Below are 18,392 nucleotides of genomic sequence, written 5' to 3'. Positions count from 1 at the left end.
TGCTTTTTTTTAATTTATTTAGTTAAAATAAATGTGTTGAGAGGTACTTTCTTTTATTGGTAATTTATAGGAAACTATTGATTATTTTTGCAAGATTATTAAAAAAAAATATCACTTAAAATTTTTGTTGGCTTTTTGGGGTATTTGTTGTTTTTGTATTTTTCTGTTCTTTTTTGTCTAATAAACTGTATGAGTCAAAAGATTTTCTATTAATGAAAATTTGTTGAGTGCTGTTTAGCTTGACTGAGAAGGGCGAAAAATGGGGTGGTTTGTTATGATAAATGTTGGGCGGGGGTGGCGGAAAGCTTTTCCTAACATTGGAGCTTTTTTGTGAGGGGTTTGTATTAAGGGTTACCATCATTTGTGTAGCCCTTAAGGGAGGTAATGTTTTAAGAATACAAAGGAATTTAATGGAACTTGTTTTGAAAAATGTTTAAGGGGGTAGTTGTTGGGTGTTTTCAGGTATTTCATTATGAAAACATCCCCCTTATCCATAAAATAATATTTTTTCTTTCTCTAAATGGTAATCTTAGTGGAAGGGATAACTGTCAGTTGGTATGTATTGGAGTTTATCCTGTCATCGTGAATGTAACGGCATGTGATGTTTAAATCATTCCGTTACAAAGAACATGGAATGCTTGGACCAGACGGCTATATGTACCGGATTGAATCTGTACATTCCGACCAAGGGCTAACAAACCAGCAAATACATTCTTGTGTAAATGGATTTCTGGTAGGAATATTTTTCTACGAATCAGAATCTTTGCAGAGTGCTTGTTAAAAATTTTCAAAATATCAAAATTTGGGACTGATATAGTCAAACGTAATCAGAATCAGATCTGATTGCATCCCTATCACAATTCTTCCGGGTGATAGCATCATTATTACATTAAGCAGGTGGCCTGGTTTTAATATGAGATATAGATATGACGAGGAGTTAAAAGACCGACTGACAGAATTAATATTTCATATACACAATGTAAATTATATTATGTTATGGTTATATTTTTTAGAAATTATCATGTAAAACTGGAAGTACTTTTAGATTGAAAGCCTATAGCTAAAATATGTAATTATAACCAGGGTATTAAGGACTAACCGTAATATATTTTCAATTTTTTTTTTAACACGCCTTAGGATTAACAAAAGAAGCATTAACAAAATTATTTTAAAATAATGGAGAATTTTAAAATAATTGATAATGGGACAACTATTGCAGAATACAATTATCTTTTGGTATACAACTTTTAGAGATATAGGCCTTTAGAATAAAATATTTTTACGGGTGATCGGCCTTCGGTCGTGTATTTAAGAGAATCTTATTTTTAAATGAAAAATAGTAGGGACTTCTACTGAATATACAGCTACATAAAGGCGCTTGTTTTTTTAATGGTCCTAACGGAACTTTGGAGGTCCATAATAAGTATGGAAGTATGGACTTACACATCATTGGATTGGATGTGTATGTATGGACTTACACATCATTGTAATCCTAGTATCTAGTAATATTTTTTCAAGCAAACTGCAACTGGACTCTAAGTATAATTTTGGCGCGTAAATTAGAGCATTTCTATGATTCGGTAAATAGCAAATTTGATATTATCCTGTTATTGGATATCCATAGATAATTTTGCATTACAATTAAAAATCAGTATAGCACTTATTGAGTTTCCATGAAGATGCAGCGCGGTTTAACCACACAGAAACAAATGCATCCATATGTAGATGGTCGAAACTTATTCATGGAACTCTATACGATAACAACTAAATTATAATTTAGGTAATAAAATTAACTTTCCTTCAGGATGACTTTTCCGCCTGAAGATCACCATACTTACAGCCGCTGCCGCTTTGTCACTTGTGGTGGCGGAATCATTTATGGTCGTCGTCTGGCCATTGAGAAGCACCACATTATTCCCATTCGATGTTACAACAGCATCTTTGTTACGGCCAAATTTACTTTGATTAATTTTTCGTAATATTTTCTTCTTTTGACGGAAACTTTTACGGGATTGTTTCTTGGCCAGGCGGCTTCTATTCTTTCGGGACATTTTTCGGGTTGAAAAAACGGTGATGAAATTCTTGGCGTGATTTATATTTGTTCCTCAATGAAATGGTTGTTTTTATTTCTTTTGGCGTACAATCAAAACAAGAAAGAACTTGCACACAAAACACACACACATCACACCACACCAAAAGATTTGACAGTTAAGAACATAAACCAACAACCAATCAAAATGAAAAACGTTCCATTGAATAACTATATCTGACTGTGAAAAACGTTCCATTGAATAACTATTTCATATGACTGTGTTAATTTTGCCATACATATAAAAAATACATTACTAAGCCCATTTTAAGCCTGAAATAGCCCAAAGGAACCGATGAAAAATGTTTCATTAAATAACTATTTCGAGTGACTGTGAAAAACGTTCCATTGAATAACTATTTCATATGACTAAGTTAATGTTGCGATACATATAAAAAAAATTACTAAGCCGATTTTAAGCCTGAAGAAAGTCCAATGGAACCGATCCATTCACATCTTCTGGTACCAATCACACAAAGAGTCATCGTTGAACTTCAGATTAACTAATTAAAAATATGCTTTCTTTACCTATCAACCTCTTTTAGTAAATTGTCATTCAAATGACATACGCTGTTATTTAAGTATGTCATTGCCCCCCATCATCAATCAGCTGATTACCATTGACATCTGTATTTCATCATCAGTGTGTGTGCGTGTTTTGATGTTTGTGTAAAAAATTTGCGACCCCACCATTCAACCAGCCATCCATCCTCAATAAAGAAGTGACGCAAAGAAAACCAAACCGAATACCCCAATTGTCTGTTGTTTTTTTTACTAAATATATAAACAAATAAAAATTAGATATTAACTGATATCTTTATAGCTAAACAACAACCAATCGTAGATCAAATATCAGAGAAAAAAGGGATCGTGATAACGAAAATTAAGACAAACCAACAAGTGGTCGTTTTTTATAGCAATCCAGTGCCCGATTAAAAAAGAATATTTTGGTGATTTCCCTGAAACAACAACAAGAACAACGTCCTTGCCGTGACGTTTTTCTTTCTTTGTTTAAACAATTTTAACAATTTTCTGTTCTTGGATTTTAAGCAAAACTTTACGAAACGTAAGTCGTCATTGTGGAATTGTGTATGATTAGCGACCGGTGTACCACATGTTTTGTGGTCACTAGTAGTAACAATTATTTTAATTTAGTTTTTTTTCTATTTCATGTTTATTTTGACTCACCTCACCAGTGGGTTACCTAGAGGATTTCGACGATATCCACGAAGATTTCGACGGCGACATGGATTTCTGGGGAATATGTTTCATGTTCTTCTTCGTGTTTGTCATCTTTAGCTGCTGTGGCTATTGTTGTACGAAGAAACGTCGTGGAACTGTCTTATCAGGTGAGTCCAATGATAATTTTTCTGATTCACAAATAATTATGTATATTTGTTTGTAATTTGTTATGTATTATTATCTTCCAATTGATGGAGGTTGGTCGATTAACAGCTATCATTACATGGCAACACAATTGATTGCATTAATAAATTAATTGAAAAATAACTCCATAATAAATTTATAAGTGGAGAATCTCAGAATTTACATAAGAATTAATAGGTGCTATTAAAACTAGCGAACTAATAATTATTATTGTTTAAAAAACAAGTTTGAAACAATCAATCGGTTTGTCCGGCAGCTGCAAATACAAACAAGTGTGTCACAACGTTAGGATTAATGCTATGTAAACTTTAGGATTAATGCTATGTAAACTTTTACTGCGTCACTCGGACACCTTTTGTCCGTTGTGAGCCAACAAAAAACGAAAAGAAGCAAATAAAAGAGAGATAAGGGTCTACATGAGCCACTTTGATTTTTGATGATGATGTAGATTAAGGCAAGCTCCATAGAAGAGTATAAGGTTAGACATGAAGGAAAATGACACACAGCACATCCATGCCGTCTGCAGTCCAAAAATGGACAGCGACATTTTATAATGTAAGGATCATAGTTTTGACCTCAAAAGCAATGAAAAAAAAACACATTTCAAAAATGTGCGATGATAAAAAAGAATATGTATTTTTAAATATTTTTTAAGCATTCTTGAGGTCTTATCAGTCCTATTATTTCCAAAACATGCTTGGGAAAGTAAAAATAAATTTATCAACATTTTTTTATTTGACCACAATTATATCGCTGGTGGAGAATTCAATGGTTCAACTGTTTTTTTTTTTTTATATTACTCTACATATTTATAAACTGTTCGTACAGTTCTTTTTTCTTCCACCTACTTCCGGATACCGATTAAAATCCAAAGCAAACGGAAATGAAACACAAGTGTTTCCGATAGACGACCTTGAACTCCAGCTAAATGTTCAAGAAAAAAAAAATATATATATATATAAAGAGAGAGACAGCAGCAGCAAATAGTGTTTATTGGTAAACGGAAGACTTCGGATTCTATATAGACGAGCTAAAGAGCCATAAAAGGTCCAGAGAGTAAATGTAGAAGCAGAATGCAAAGTAAGAAACCACATACATTGATAGGTACTTGGAGGAACCACCACAATTTACGTTGGAGGATGTTGCAAGTGCCTTTAGAAGCGCGAAATCATCCAAGGCGCTTGGTCCAGATGGAATCTCCATGGTGATGTTGTAGCAGTTTGATGGCCCCGGAGTAGAGTACCTTACTAAAGTCCTCAACTTGTCGATAGCCACCCTAATAGTTCTCGATGCCTGGTAAATGGGCAGGGTGGTCCCGGATGCCAGCAAAGTTGAGTCATACAGGCCGATCTCATTTTTGTCGCCAGTAGTTAAGACACTTGAGGCTTTACTACTCCCTAGCATTCGTGAATACTACTCAGTTTCGGAAGCACCATTGTACAACAACAGCTTTGCACACCATTTCCACACACGGAAGGACTCAACCAGAACAGGCCGTGTAACAGGACAGTCATGGTGGCGCTTGACCTATCAAAGGCATTTGATACCGCCAAGATTTTCGAGGACGTCGAGAGAACAACCCTCCAGCCAAGTTTGACTCGTGGAATTCAGAAACAGGAAGTCGAAGGCCCGTAGAGTTAAACAGAGAGTTCCCCAAGGAGGAGTGATATCTCCGGAACTGTTTAACCTCTAACTCTCTGGAATTCCATACCCACCGGACGGCATAAAGATCGTAACTTATGCAGAAGATTGTACGATTATGGCGTCAAGACCTAAAATTGATGACATTTGCGAGAGGCTAAACCCATATCTCGTGGATATTGCAGACTTTTTCCGGACGAGGAATATGGAAATATCCACTAAGTCAACGGCCACACTGTTTACCAAATTGACATCGGAGATGCGGCTATCTTTGAATATGCAGGTCCACAATTCCGACCACCAATTACCCCAAGGTTCTAGGGGTCACATTCGATAGTCTTCATAAGTCGTCCGTGCATTCCACAGCTATTTGCAATAAGATCAGGTGCAGAAACAAGGTTCTCAAGTCGCTAGCCGGCAGCACTTGGGGAGCTGATAAAGAAACCTTCTTAACAATAAACACGGCAATAGGCCGGTATGTTGTAAGAAGGATCTGCATGATCTGGAGAGAGAGAGGTCCAAAGATACAAAAGGGAGCCTCTAGACCAACAGGCATATCAAGCAGGATTATTGAATCGTATTCACACGGATGCAGTTGAGGAAACAATTCGAGAATATCGTGTGAATACAATCTACGGAGATCACCCGAGGTAATCTGTATAGATAATGAGAAGTACCAGAGATTCTATATAGATTATTGGACTATATTATCTCGGAATGTAGCCACTAATTATATAAATGTTGTAGGGTTTTTTAAATTAGTCTAGCCAACATGCGGGTGGCTGGTATTGTACCATCAATTTGGCCGTTGGCCGTGTGAAACTTGAATTGTATACACTACTGGATTTCTTAATCTACATTCATCTTTGCTTGATAGACCTTTTGCCTGCCAATTCCGCATTTGGTTATTGAAATTCCTATAAGAAAATTTGCAATTTGAGGTATTTTTGGCCCTATGGAATCGATTATCAGGTTTAGTAAATAAATGAAGACATAAAAGTACATTTGTACTTACATTAATAACACTCCTCCTCAATCCACTTCCGTCTCCTACTCCTGCGGTATTAAAACTAAAAAAATATTAGCATTTTTTAATTATTTGGTTACTCTAAAACAAGCTGCAAGTTATTTATTCCAATTAATAGATTTTCAAAGTGATGGGTATAGATTTTTTTATTCCCTTACAAGCATCAGTACTAGAAACCGGTTTCTTCTGTTTTATTGCGTTTTAATTCTAGCAACACTGAATAATGTGTTGTCCGGCTTTTCGTAAAATCCCTCTATTTGATTTACACCTTAGGATTCACTCGTTGCACACACTACTCTTCCTTGCTTCGATTGAATTCAAAGAAATTGTCTTGGAAACTATTTTCAAAATTTCAATTTCGGTGAGTAACGGCGAACTATTGATTCCCTCTCCGTATCTTATCATCATATGCATATGTAGGGATTTGTAATGGAAAAGTATGGACATTTTTAATTTTGATATAACATCATATTGGGTATGTGTTTGTGTGTATGCAAAAAATAGCGAAAAAACAACAACAAACACAAAAAGATAAATATATTTGAATTATATCCTCGTGTTATCGGTTGCAGTGATTTTGAAAATAGACTAACTAATTTTTTTACTATTGAATAAAGCAAACTTTTTTGTAAGAGTTTTGCAGGTCCAATGACTATGCGGACGTGCTGAAAGAAAAACGACGAAAAGTCAAGTTGAAGGGACAGATAATGTGCTTGAAATCGAGGGGTAAATACCAGGGTGTCCATATGTGGATGCACTGAAGAGGCAAGTAGTCTATAAAAAGACAAACTGAAAAAAAGACCAGAGAGAATCCGATAAAGTCTATATAGACGAGCTAAAGGAACTGGTGGTCCATATAAAATCGAGCTGAAAGTCCAATGCGTTTATTTGGCGAGCTAAAGGACCTGGTTTTCGATTATACGACATCAAGAGCCAGTGATAATTTTATATAAGAGCTGAAAAGCCAGTGAGTCCATATAGACGGCGTGAAGGATCAGGGAGTATATATCGACGAGGTGTCTATATGGACATGATGAATATCCAGTGAGTCCATATGGTCCTGAAGTGTATATAGACAAGTGATGAATTACATTTCTGTTCTTATCTTTCTGTCATGTTCACATTATCTGCTCTATTTGAAATTCTAAGACTTAAGTCATTTTGAAAAAAAACGCAATTCCCATCATAGACAAAATTTATGATTTCGTTTCAACAGACTTTTTTAATTGTACGTTATAGTTGACAACAAGTGTTTTGTTGTTGTTTTTTTGTGTGTATACTCACCACTTCTTATTTAAGCAATTTTTATGATAATTGTTTCAATAGTACGCCAAAATATTTCGACACAATAACATTTCGTTGTGGAATGAAAAATTCCATCGTTTAGTTTGTAAAAAAACAGAATCAAAATCAATAGCCGAAAATGATCTACATCTATTTTGATATTTGGTTTCCAATATTTATTTTATTATTCGCAATTTTACTCCTTTGGATGATCATAATTATGCGACGACGTCGTCGTCTGGCCAGGGCCACAACCTGTGTGACCATGTCAACAGCTGGTGAGTTTGCAATATTTTTTTTTTGTCGGAAAATTTGAAATTTTTTGTCTGCTTTTTTTGTAAATTTTCTTCGTCTTCTTTTAATGATGTTGAATCCCTTTAGGTATTGCCGTCTTTTCCATATTCAAATTCAAACACAAGGAACCAAACTATAATAGTGTCGTGTAATATTGAATATTGTTGTTGTTTTTTAGTATAAGGTCATTGTTTTTTATTTAGACTAAAAGTAATCCCTAAGAATTTATTTATATTTTATTTTAATTTTTGTACATTTTTTTTAATTTTAAGTTATAATTATTTAAAAATTATAATCGAATTTATAATTAATTTCATGAATTTGTTAAATAATAATGTGTTTAACACTAAGTTTTTTTTTATGCACTGCACTTTTGTGTAATTTATTTTTTTGTTTTGTAATGCCCATGTGATGGTGAAATTCCAAAGTACGGACGCACTCACCCATAACAATGCTGTGAAATATATTTGAAATTTGAGCTTATTGTTTGAGTTGACATGAAGCAAATCGATTTAAGCCTCTAGTAAGACATGTGAAGACCAACAGATCATCAGGCCTATATGGACCAAATGACGACCCTGAGAGTGAATAGAAAGTGTGACAGTGGGTGATTAGGTGATGGGCCAGTGAGTCTCTATGTAGACGAGCTGAAGAGCCAATGTGTCGATATAGATAAGCTAAAGAACGTGGTTGTCCATAAAAATCAAGCTGAACCACCAGCCGGTCCATATGGACAACATGAGGGACCAGAGAATGTCTAAGGGACATGGAATCCTGTTGTCTTATGTTAATTTTTATCTGATAAAGCTCTTAGGCACATCCACATTTTTATTAAACGTAAAGAGCGAGGAATAAAAAATTTACCTGGTATCAGAAATCTTTTAAATTTTTGTTAATTTTTGAAACTTTTTAATTTCTAAACGATGTTTTTTTATTTTAGATTTAGAAATTGTTATCGGTACCTTAGGATAGGATATCAGCCGTCTTAATATCTGTTCGGACCGGATATAAAGTTAATTAAAACTGAACAAAATGTCCTGGAAGTCTATAAAAACGAATTAAGGGGCCATTGACTCCATATAGGCGAGCTGAAGTGTAAGGCATCAATGTAAACGAGCTGTAGGGCCATATAGTCTATATTGGGACACTAGAAAAGTTTCAATATAATATAAGACATGATATATAGTTTAAATTAAACGAACATTATCAGTAGGTGTCCCCTTAGGCCACAACAGGTCTTACATGCAAAATTTCGTGACGATTTGTCCATAACTGTGGCGTGTACAGACGGACACACATGTCGACACATCGACTCAGCAAGTCGAGACATGATGTAAAAAAGTGTCCGTCGGTGTTGCCGACAGATATATACCCCCAGCCTATGGTTTGCGGAGGTCTTCGGAATTACATACAGATTTTATTATTGACTTTATATAAGAAATATGTTTTTATCAATGTTAATGTTGATAAAATTTTATAAAATATTGACCATTCGAGAGGGAGGTACCGAAAGGAATGGACTTCTAGGTCCCAACTTTGAACTTAATCTAGACATCGTAATGATAATAGGTTGTGCAAAATTTGGTTCAAATCGGACATTCCAATCCCCTGATATTAGATTTATTAATATTGAAAAGTTTGCCATTTGTGTGGGAGATACCAGAAGGTGAGGACCTATGGTTCCCATCTTCGGACTTGATTTAGGGTTGGTAAACATAATAGGTTATACAAAGTTTCGTTAAAATCGGACATTCTAATCGTCCGATATTAGATTCATTTTTTTTCAATTTCTTTCTTTATTGCGAGTAATATAGATAATAGCCCTTTTCTACTTTATAATTATGTTTATTTTTATAACAATGTTGGGTATGATAGTTAATATTTAATATTACAGGAAAATTTCGCAAAAAAAAACCTCTCTAATTAGTTATGGGAGAAGAAGAATACGTTAAGTTGATAAAATTACAATGGAATTAGTTCATTAATATGTTGATATTGGGACATTTGACATCTCAAAATGAAATTTTCAGTCAGCCTCTTAACCTTCTGGTGAATAAGCTCAAAACCCGTCAAATGGTGTAGTTGTTTCGTGGAATATAACCATGGAAGGTTATATATGATCTTGAGAATCTTGTTCTGGCAGATTTGCAGTTTTTTAATATGACATTCAGCTGAAGACGACCACACTGGAGCTCCATAAAACATCACAGGAAGGAAAATACCTTTATAAATAAGGATTTTATTTTCTATATTTAGTTCAGAGTTCCGGTTTAATTATGGATACATCATTCTTGTAATTTTATTGATTTTGTCAACAATGTGAGGAATGTGGCTCTTGAAATTTATTCGAGTATCAAGGATTACTCCAAGATACTTTACATTACTCTTCCATATGATATCCTTATTGTGAAAATGTAATGGTCGCTGAGGAATAAAGCGTGCGCAACGTTTTCTTGTGAAATATATCGCTTCAGTTTTCTCATTGTTTAGAAGAATTTTCCATTTTGAAAAATAATGGCTTAACTCCAGTAACGCTGCTTCTAGGGAAACAATTATATTATTACTAAAACAGCCTGAACAAAGAATTGAAGTATCATCAGCAAACAGCGAGACAGTACAGCCTTGTAATTTGGGAATGTCTGACGTATAAATGTTGTACAGTATGGGAGAAAGACAAGATCCTTGAGGGCAACCTGCAATTACATCTTTCCTTTCGGAGTAACATGAGCCGATTGAGACAAAGAATGAACGTTCACGTAAAAAACTCATTATTATTTTAATTATTTCTATGGGAAAGTTTAGCTTGTACATCTTGTAAATGAGGCCATTATGCCAAACGGTATCGAAGGCTGATTTAATGTCGAGTAGAACCATTCCGGTGGAATTGCCAGAGGAGAAGTTATCGTGAACAATATCCCTTATTTTTAACAAAGGTTGTGATGTGTTGTGTTCCTTTCTAAATCCAAATTGTTGTGGAGGAATAATGTTGTGCCGATCAATAAATTGTAAGATTTTATCTTTTATGATTTTTTCATAAACCTTACTTAAGGAAGAAAGTAAGCTGATTGGTCTATAATCCGATGTCGAATCTCCAGTTTTGTTTGCTTTTGGTATTGGTATAATTTTAGAGCACTTCCATGTATGAGGGAAATAACATAAACTTAAGCAAGAATTTAAGATGAATGATAAATATTTAACTCCATTTAAGGGCAGGTTTTTCAAGCATAAGTTATTTATATCGTAGCCAGGAGCTTTTTTGTTTTTTAGTTGTTTTAATAAATTGCCAATTTCATCAGTATTTGTTAAAAACATATTGGAGACTCTGCCATTAATTTGTTCAACCTCACAAACACCTTTATTTACCTCTTCTATAGTCATTATATCGCTCAAGTGATTCGACAAAGAGTGATTATTTTGAAAATGCTCTGCTAAAATATTGCATTTTTCTTAAGATGTATAATAGGCAGTGTTATTATGTAAGATTGTAGGAATTTGTTTGTTTTTTCTTTTCAAAACTTTAGAGATGTTCCAAAATGGTTTAGATCCTTTGTCTAATTTCGATAGGAATTCATTCCACGATTTATTCCTGTGTTTTGTCATTTCTTCCTTAATTATTTTGTTAAGCCTGTTCATTTGATATCGATCATCTGCATCATGAAAACGTTTAAAATTTCTGCAATATACATTCCTGTGTTGAATTAATATTTTAATATGATTAGGTAATGGTGTTGTTGAATACTTTATTTTTTGTTTTGGAACGCTATGGTCAACAGCATTTTTTATAATTCGAGTAAAACTCTCCAATATTGAATCAATTTGATTTTCCTCTATGGGGGTATTTTCGGAGAAAGATGTAGGTATATTCCTCTTAATATACTGACGATACTTGTTCCAATCCGCTTTCTTGTAGTTATGAAAATGATTTTCTCTTGATGTCACACTGAACCCAACTTTACAAAATAGTGGTAGGTGATCGGAGCCAAGGTTGTTTAATGTTTTAACTTGTCGAACAAGTTGAGACGAATTTGTTATGTACAGATCAAGATTTGTTGTCTTCTGTGATCAGCGGGAATGTATGAACAATCAAGTGAAAATAAAATTTGTACGTTATTAAGTTGAAGTTTTTCATAGAGAATATTTCCCCATGCATTGCTTCTATTACAGCCCCAGTACGCATGCCTCGAATTAAAATCGCCTCCGATTATAAATTTGTTGCGTGTGGCGATGAATTTTCTCAGGTCGGAGGAAAAGCAAACTTTTTTTGATGCGAGATTTCTATTGCCTCCCGGGAAATAACAGGAGTAAATATCGAGAGCATCGTTGTCGGAAAAAACTCGTATACCAATATTTTCAATTAAAGAGGTATTTACACTAGGCAATAAACTGTGTTCTATAACTTTTTTGACTAGAATAGCAACTCCACCACCTCTTCGGTCTTGACGGTCTTTTCTGTAGCATGTAAAATTTCGGTTCTTAATCGAACAACTACTGTTTAGCCATGTCTCATTAAGCAGACATATATTAATATTTTGGGTTTCCAGAAAATAAAATAGTTCATTAAGTTTGCTTCGAGCACCTCTCGCATTCCATGAAACTATATTTAATTGGGTAATACTCAATACAAAAATTTAAAAGCCAAAGAAGTAATAACTTCAAATTGATCTGCCTTTGACTTGCACTTGCTTAAATTTGAAATTAACTCAACGGTTAAATTTTTCATTTCTTCTAAAGAAAATAACGTATTTGGCTGATTTTGTTGAGGTATATTCCATCCGTTGGAACGTGGAACTTCTTGATTAAGCGTGTTTGGGAACATATTATTGTAATTTGCACTGTTATTGTATTGTACCGTTGGGCTAGTTTGACGTCTCGGCTGAAATTTCTGCCTAATTTCTAAGAACTTCTTTCTTGCAGGACAATCCAAAAAAGTTGATTTGTGTGGACCAAGGCAGTTAGCACATTTTTCAATTAAAATTTTACAATCAGAAGCATTATGGTTTCCAGCACAATTGGCACAAAAAGTTTTAACGCTGCAGCGGTTTGATCCATGACCAAACATTTGACAGTTGTAACACCTCGTAAGTTGGTTTCTGTTAGGTTTTTGATATTCCCAACGTACTTTGATATGTTTCAATGTAGAGTATCCCTGTCGCAGTTCCTTAAGGGAAATTGACTTTCTTTTAAAATATACTACATATAGTACATTTTCTTGGGAAGCGTTTTGTACTTTTCTGGACACCAGTTTGACGTCTAAGCATTTCAATCCCATATTAATAAGGTCCTTTTTTAATATATTTGGGTCCATTTTTTCCAAATTTAATAGTAAGGCTTTGTACGGTTTTTCGTGTTTTGCCGTATATGTAAAAAATTCTACACTTAGATTTTCCTTTAGGGCTTTGCAGACGGGATCGACATCAGTAGCGTTCGTTAAAAAAAGTTTCAATCCAATTGAAATCTTTCTAATAGAGTAATCGTCTATTTTGAGTATTCTACATAACTCATGAATTTGTTCAATTTTGCACTTCAGTATGGTAATGGGAGGAACCTTAGCATTTATCGAATTATCGACAAGTATCTCATCATTATTGTTCTCATCTTCAATATCATCATCATCTAAAGTTTGGAGAGGCAAATAAAAATTTTGGTTTTCTGCTCTCTGAGAACCACTTGGTGTTGCTTTTTTGCTCATTTTTGAACGCCTCGGAGAGGCAAGAACATCGTCGTCGCAGCGTCTTTTAATTTTGTTGTAAATATTTTATTCTTGTAAATGTTAAAACAGAGCACAAAACAAGAGTAACTGCACTTTTGCTATTTGTTGTAGGACTCAGTAATGTAAGTATGATTTAAGAAAACACGTCTGTATAGTATAAGTATAAGATAGATTCATAAATATTGAAAATTTGGCCATTTGTGGGGGAGGTACCAGAAGGTGAGGACCAATGGTTCCCATCTTCAGACTTAATCTAGACTTCGTAAAGATAATGGGTTGTGCAAAGTTTGGTTAATATCGGACATTCTATTCGCCTGGTATTGATATTATAAATATTGAAAATTTTGACCCTCTGTGGGGGGGGGGGGGGGGTAGTGAGTTGGGGAAGGTTACCAGAAATAGTGGACCAATGGATCCCATCTTCGGACTTGATATAGTCTTGGTAATGTTAATAGGTTGTGCAAGGTTTGGTTTAAATCGGATAAAAATTAATTTTTAGCACAATTCTGAACATTTTGTGGGAAAGGTACCAGAAGGAGTGGACTGATATTCCCCAACTTCGAACTTAAACTAAGTTTGACAGAAATATTAACATGTGCAAAGTTTGAATGAAATCGGTTGCTGTCTTCGAGAGTTGTCGACACCAAATTTTCTGCAACGGCTGTGGTCCAAAGAAACATGGGGCCTAAAATCAATATTTCGATGAGGCACATTTTCACCGTATTAAAGTTTATATACCCTCATTAGGTATAAAACTATTGAGGCCACACAAATCTAGAATACTGTGGGGTATAATAAATAACTAAATATTTTATAAATACTGTGAAACTCTTGAAGAATCACGCTTATGGTTTTTACAACTCCCAAATGCTATTAACAAACAAAAAATACCAGCATTTTGGACCTAAAAGCACCCACTTTTTTGAATCCAAAACCTCTCAAAGCTATTGGAACTGAAATATCTTATGCAGCCCTGGGGTAAAAATTCACATTATAGTTGGGAAATTTCTTAAAAGTAGGTTTATATAAATTATAAAAAATATGGCGGTCTTCAACATGTCCACACACCGTTATATGGGCGTTATATCAATACAATTCCCTACAAGAATTATTTGGCCAAGATTTTGATTAAAATATGGGAGTGTACACGAAATGTGTTATCGCAAAATTGATATCTTGATTACATTCTAGATAATTTTATCTACATTTGTGGATTTTTGTCACACATTGATTTATCTAATGGCATTAAGTTTTGCAAAAAAAAGATAACAAAATAAATAAATAAAACAACAACAACAAAAAAGTAGCATTAATTGATTGATAAATATATAAATAACCAAGCTACCCTATCTACCATTCATGATTCATATACTGGTGAAGGAGGTACATATTTTCCTAAAACAAGTCTAGTAATTAATTTTGACTTGATATTTGTTTCTTCTTCTATTATTATTTATTTTAGATATTAATAAAAAATATTGTTGGTGCCTTCAGTAGCTATTTTACAATTCAAGTGGAAATTTGTGTTGTATTTTTTGTTTGTTATAAAAGAAAAAATAATTTAATTAATTTTATTGTGAATTGTTAGTTTTCATTGGAAAATAAAATGCAACTCTATTGGAATATAATTATAGCATTTGTTGCAATTGTAATATTATCGGCTATGATAATTTTCCTTGCCATATTTTTAAAACGACGAACCCGTCAAATGCGCAACAGTCGTCAGTCGCTGGAAATCAATGTTATATCGAATTAAAAAGAATTTATACAAATTGTATATCAAGATGATGGGAGGTATGTATGTCCTTTGCCTCTAGGTCTTCTATAGAAAATAAGAGACGTATATGTAGGTTTTCTAATAACAATAGATGATATCAAGTCAAAAAAAAAAAAAAAAAATTAAAAAAAAAACAAAATAAATAAATAGTGCATTTAAAAAAAATGTTAAAGGCACCCAAATTGTCGATTTTTAAAAAAATATATTTTTCAAAGGCCACCAAGACTTGGATTTTTATACCCCTTAACATAGTAGTATATTAATTTCGTCATTCCGTTTAAATATATATTATAAAGTATATATATAATTCTATATATCTATATTGTAAAAAATATTTTATTCAAATACAATCTAGTCGTGGATTTATAAACGTATTTTGTTCAAATACGTGGATTTTTTTAAATATTTTTATACCCTTCACCACACTGTGGTACAGGGTATTATGGCTCTGTGCATATGTTTGTAACAGGTAAAAAGAAACGAGATAGACACATGGTTCCTTTTGAGAATGCATAGAATCACTTTATGATTTGAATTACGCATGTCCGTCTGTCAATGTTAAATTTTAAACAAAGTACAGGTCGCATTTATGATCCGAATTGCATGAAATTTGGCATAGGTCACTTATTTGGCCCAAGGATTTAGATGTAGCTCCTATATATATTTTCGTCCGATGTAATATAAATGGTGCACCAAAGTCCCTATTTATTTTTCGATTTGCACGAAATTTCTCACTGAGTAATGAATTAGGTTTAGAATGATGTGTGTTAATTTTCCTGAAAATCGGTTCAGATTTAGATATAGCTCCCATATTAATTTTTCATCCGATTTAATGTAAATGGTGTACTAAAGTCCTTCTATATCTTTTGATTTGCACGAAATTTGGCATAGTGTACTGAATAAAGGCTATAATGATGTGTGTTAAGTTTTGTGAAAATCGGTTCCGATTTAGATATAGCCCCCATATATATTTTCGTCGGATTTAAGGTAAATGGTGTAACAAAATCCTTATATATCTTTCGATTTGCATGAAATTTGGCACAGAGTAATGAATTAGGTTTAGAATGATGTGTATTAAGTTTCGTGAAAATCGGTTCCGATTTAGATATAGCTCCCATATATATTTTCGTCGGATTTAAGGTAAATGGTGTACCAAAGTCCCTATATATTTTTCGATTTGCATGAAATTTAGCACAGAGTAATGATGTAGGTTTAGAATGATGTGTGTTAAGTTTTGTGAAAATCGGTTCCGATTTAGATATAGCCCACATATATATTTTCGTCCGATTTTAAGTAAATGGTGCACCAAACTCCTCATGTTTGTCAGATATATATCCAAATAATCAACGGGTGTCCGATCTGATCTAATTTTGCAACCTATACTAAATTGACCAAGCGAACAATTGCAGAATGGTAATGGTCCTTTAAAAATACGACGTCTGTTAGGATTCATCTGTTTAATATACCCAAAGTGGTGAAGGTTATCATATAGTCGGCCCAGTCCGACTTTACTACTTTCCTTACTGGTTTTTTAAACATTTTTTTTCAAAGTGGAAAATAAATTGTCAAAAACCATAAAGTCGTGGATTTATAAAAATATTTAAAAAAATCAAATACCTTCAAGTCGTGGATTTGTAAAAAATAGTTTTTTCGAAAACCATCAAGGCATGGATTTTTTTAAAAATATTTTCTTATATAAAAATTAAAGACCTCAAGGTCTTCTATTGACCCTACAATACTGTCCATAGGCAATGGAAGTCCTAAAGGTTATGTGGAGAGATCACTGCGGATGGGCCTTATTTATATTAAATTTATGAAAAATTACGTCGTACGCAATACACTACTAAATTCACCACACTGTGGTGGAAAAAAAAATAACGCATTGGTGTCTAAGCACGTAAACAGTTATCGAATATCGATAACAAATTTCTTTGTTATTATTATTATTGTTTTTGTTGTTAATCACAAACAATTTATAATTGTTCATTTTTGTTTTTGTTTTATTATCATCCACCAACAAACGTGTGAACAATTCTGATAAAATGGTTAGTAGCAAGTATTTTTGCTTTGTTTTTACCATCCAGTAGCCGATTTTATATGACCCACATAATAACGTCAGTTTGCTACGTTGCTTCGGGTTTCAGTATCGCCGTATCGCCTATTGAATATTGAAGTTTTTTCTTTTTTTTGCTAGCTTCTAGAAATGGTTTCGGTTTTATTTATTGCATTGTGTGGCACCCTAACTATGGCCAGTTGTGTTCTTGTAATTTCCTGTATTTTGGAAAAATTCAAACAAAAACGCCACAATGCGGCGTCACCGAATGACGTAAAATGTGGTAATCACCTTCTTAATGGAAGTATGATTAATGTTAATAAATATTAAATATTGTTCTTATTATTTATATTATTTTCAATAGAATATATCAACTAAAATTCAATAGAAAACAAAGTTCTTAGCTTGTTGGGCGCCATTTCCCAAATAAATTTTTATGTGACATTTTTTGTATATTATTATTTCAGTGGAATACATAGAAAAATAATAGAAATATTTTCAAAATTGTTGTTAAGTCGAATACAAAATTCTGTGAGTATTGGGCGTAGAAGATCATCTAATAGCCTTGTGTATTCTGAAAATATATTTGTAGGTCTTTTATAATTGATAGACCTTTAGAAAAGTGGCTTTGTAGAGAACATGTATAGTCATCTGGCGGGAGGTGGCCTTGTTTCTAAACTGCTTGCTTAGACCATAGTAACATATGTTGGCCATCACAATCCTTCTCCGAATTTCAAAACTTTAACTACCTCGAAGCTGTAGTTATCAAGTTCCACATTTGTTCCGAGTCTACTGGACGTCTTGCGCGTTGATACCATCAGCTTGGTCTTATCGCCGTTTACTGCCAGACCCATCTGGGCAGACTCCTCAATTTGTTCAAAGGTGGCTGTTACCGCTCTCAATGTTCGACCCATTATGTCGATGTCATCGGCGTAGGCGAGTAACATGTGTTGTTTGGTGTACAGAGTGCCATTCCTGTTCGCCTTTGCGTCTCGTATGACCTTTTCCAGCAGGATGTCTGAATCCTCGTTCGGTATCAAAGGGCTCCGAGATGTCCTTTCCGACTTTAACTGCTGATCTTGTACCACTTAAAGTTATCCTGCATAGCCGAATTAATTTTGTAGGAATTTC

General features: G+C 33.8%; 1 protein-coding gene across 1 annotated transcript in view; it reads left to right on the top strand.

Annotated features, from left to right (window-relative positions):
* The first annotated feature begins 3,139 nt into the window (after nt 1-3,139).
* Nucleotides 3,140-18,392, top strand: part of LOC133335905 (protein shisa-5) — a 32,522-nt gene continuing 17,269 nt past the window's right edge. Inside the window, exons 1-2 of the mRNA XM_061544198.1 lie at nt 3,140-3,155; nt 3,286-3,438. Of these exons, the coding sequence (XP_061400182.1) occupies nt 3,336-3,438 (103 nt within the window). The 5' untranslated portion in view covers nt 3,140-3,155; nt 3,286-3,335. The remainder of the gene's footprint in view (nt 3,156-3,285; nt 3,439-18,392) is intronic.

Source organism: Musca vetustissima, unplaced genomic scaffold, assembly GCF_032173495.1.
Source record: "Musca vetustissima isolate MV318-11 ecotype Yass unplaced genomic scaffold, APGP_CSIRO_Mvet_v1 utg112749, whole genome shotgun sequence".
Classification (NCBI taxonomy): domain Eukaryota; kingdom Metazoa; phylum Arthropoda; class Insecta; order Diptera; family Muscidae; genus Musca; species Musca vetustissima.
The sequence above is the reverse complement of the archived record's forward strand: the minus strand, read 5'-3'. Positions and strand labels throughout refer to the sequence as shown.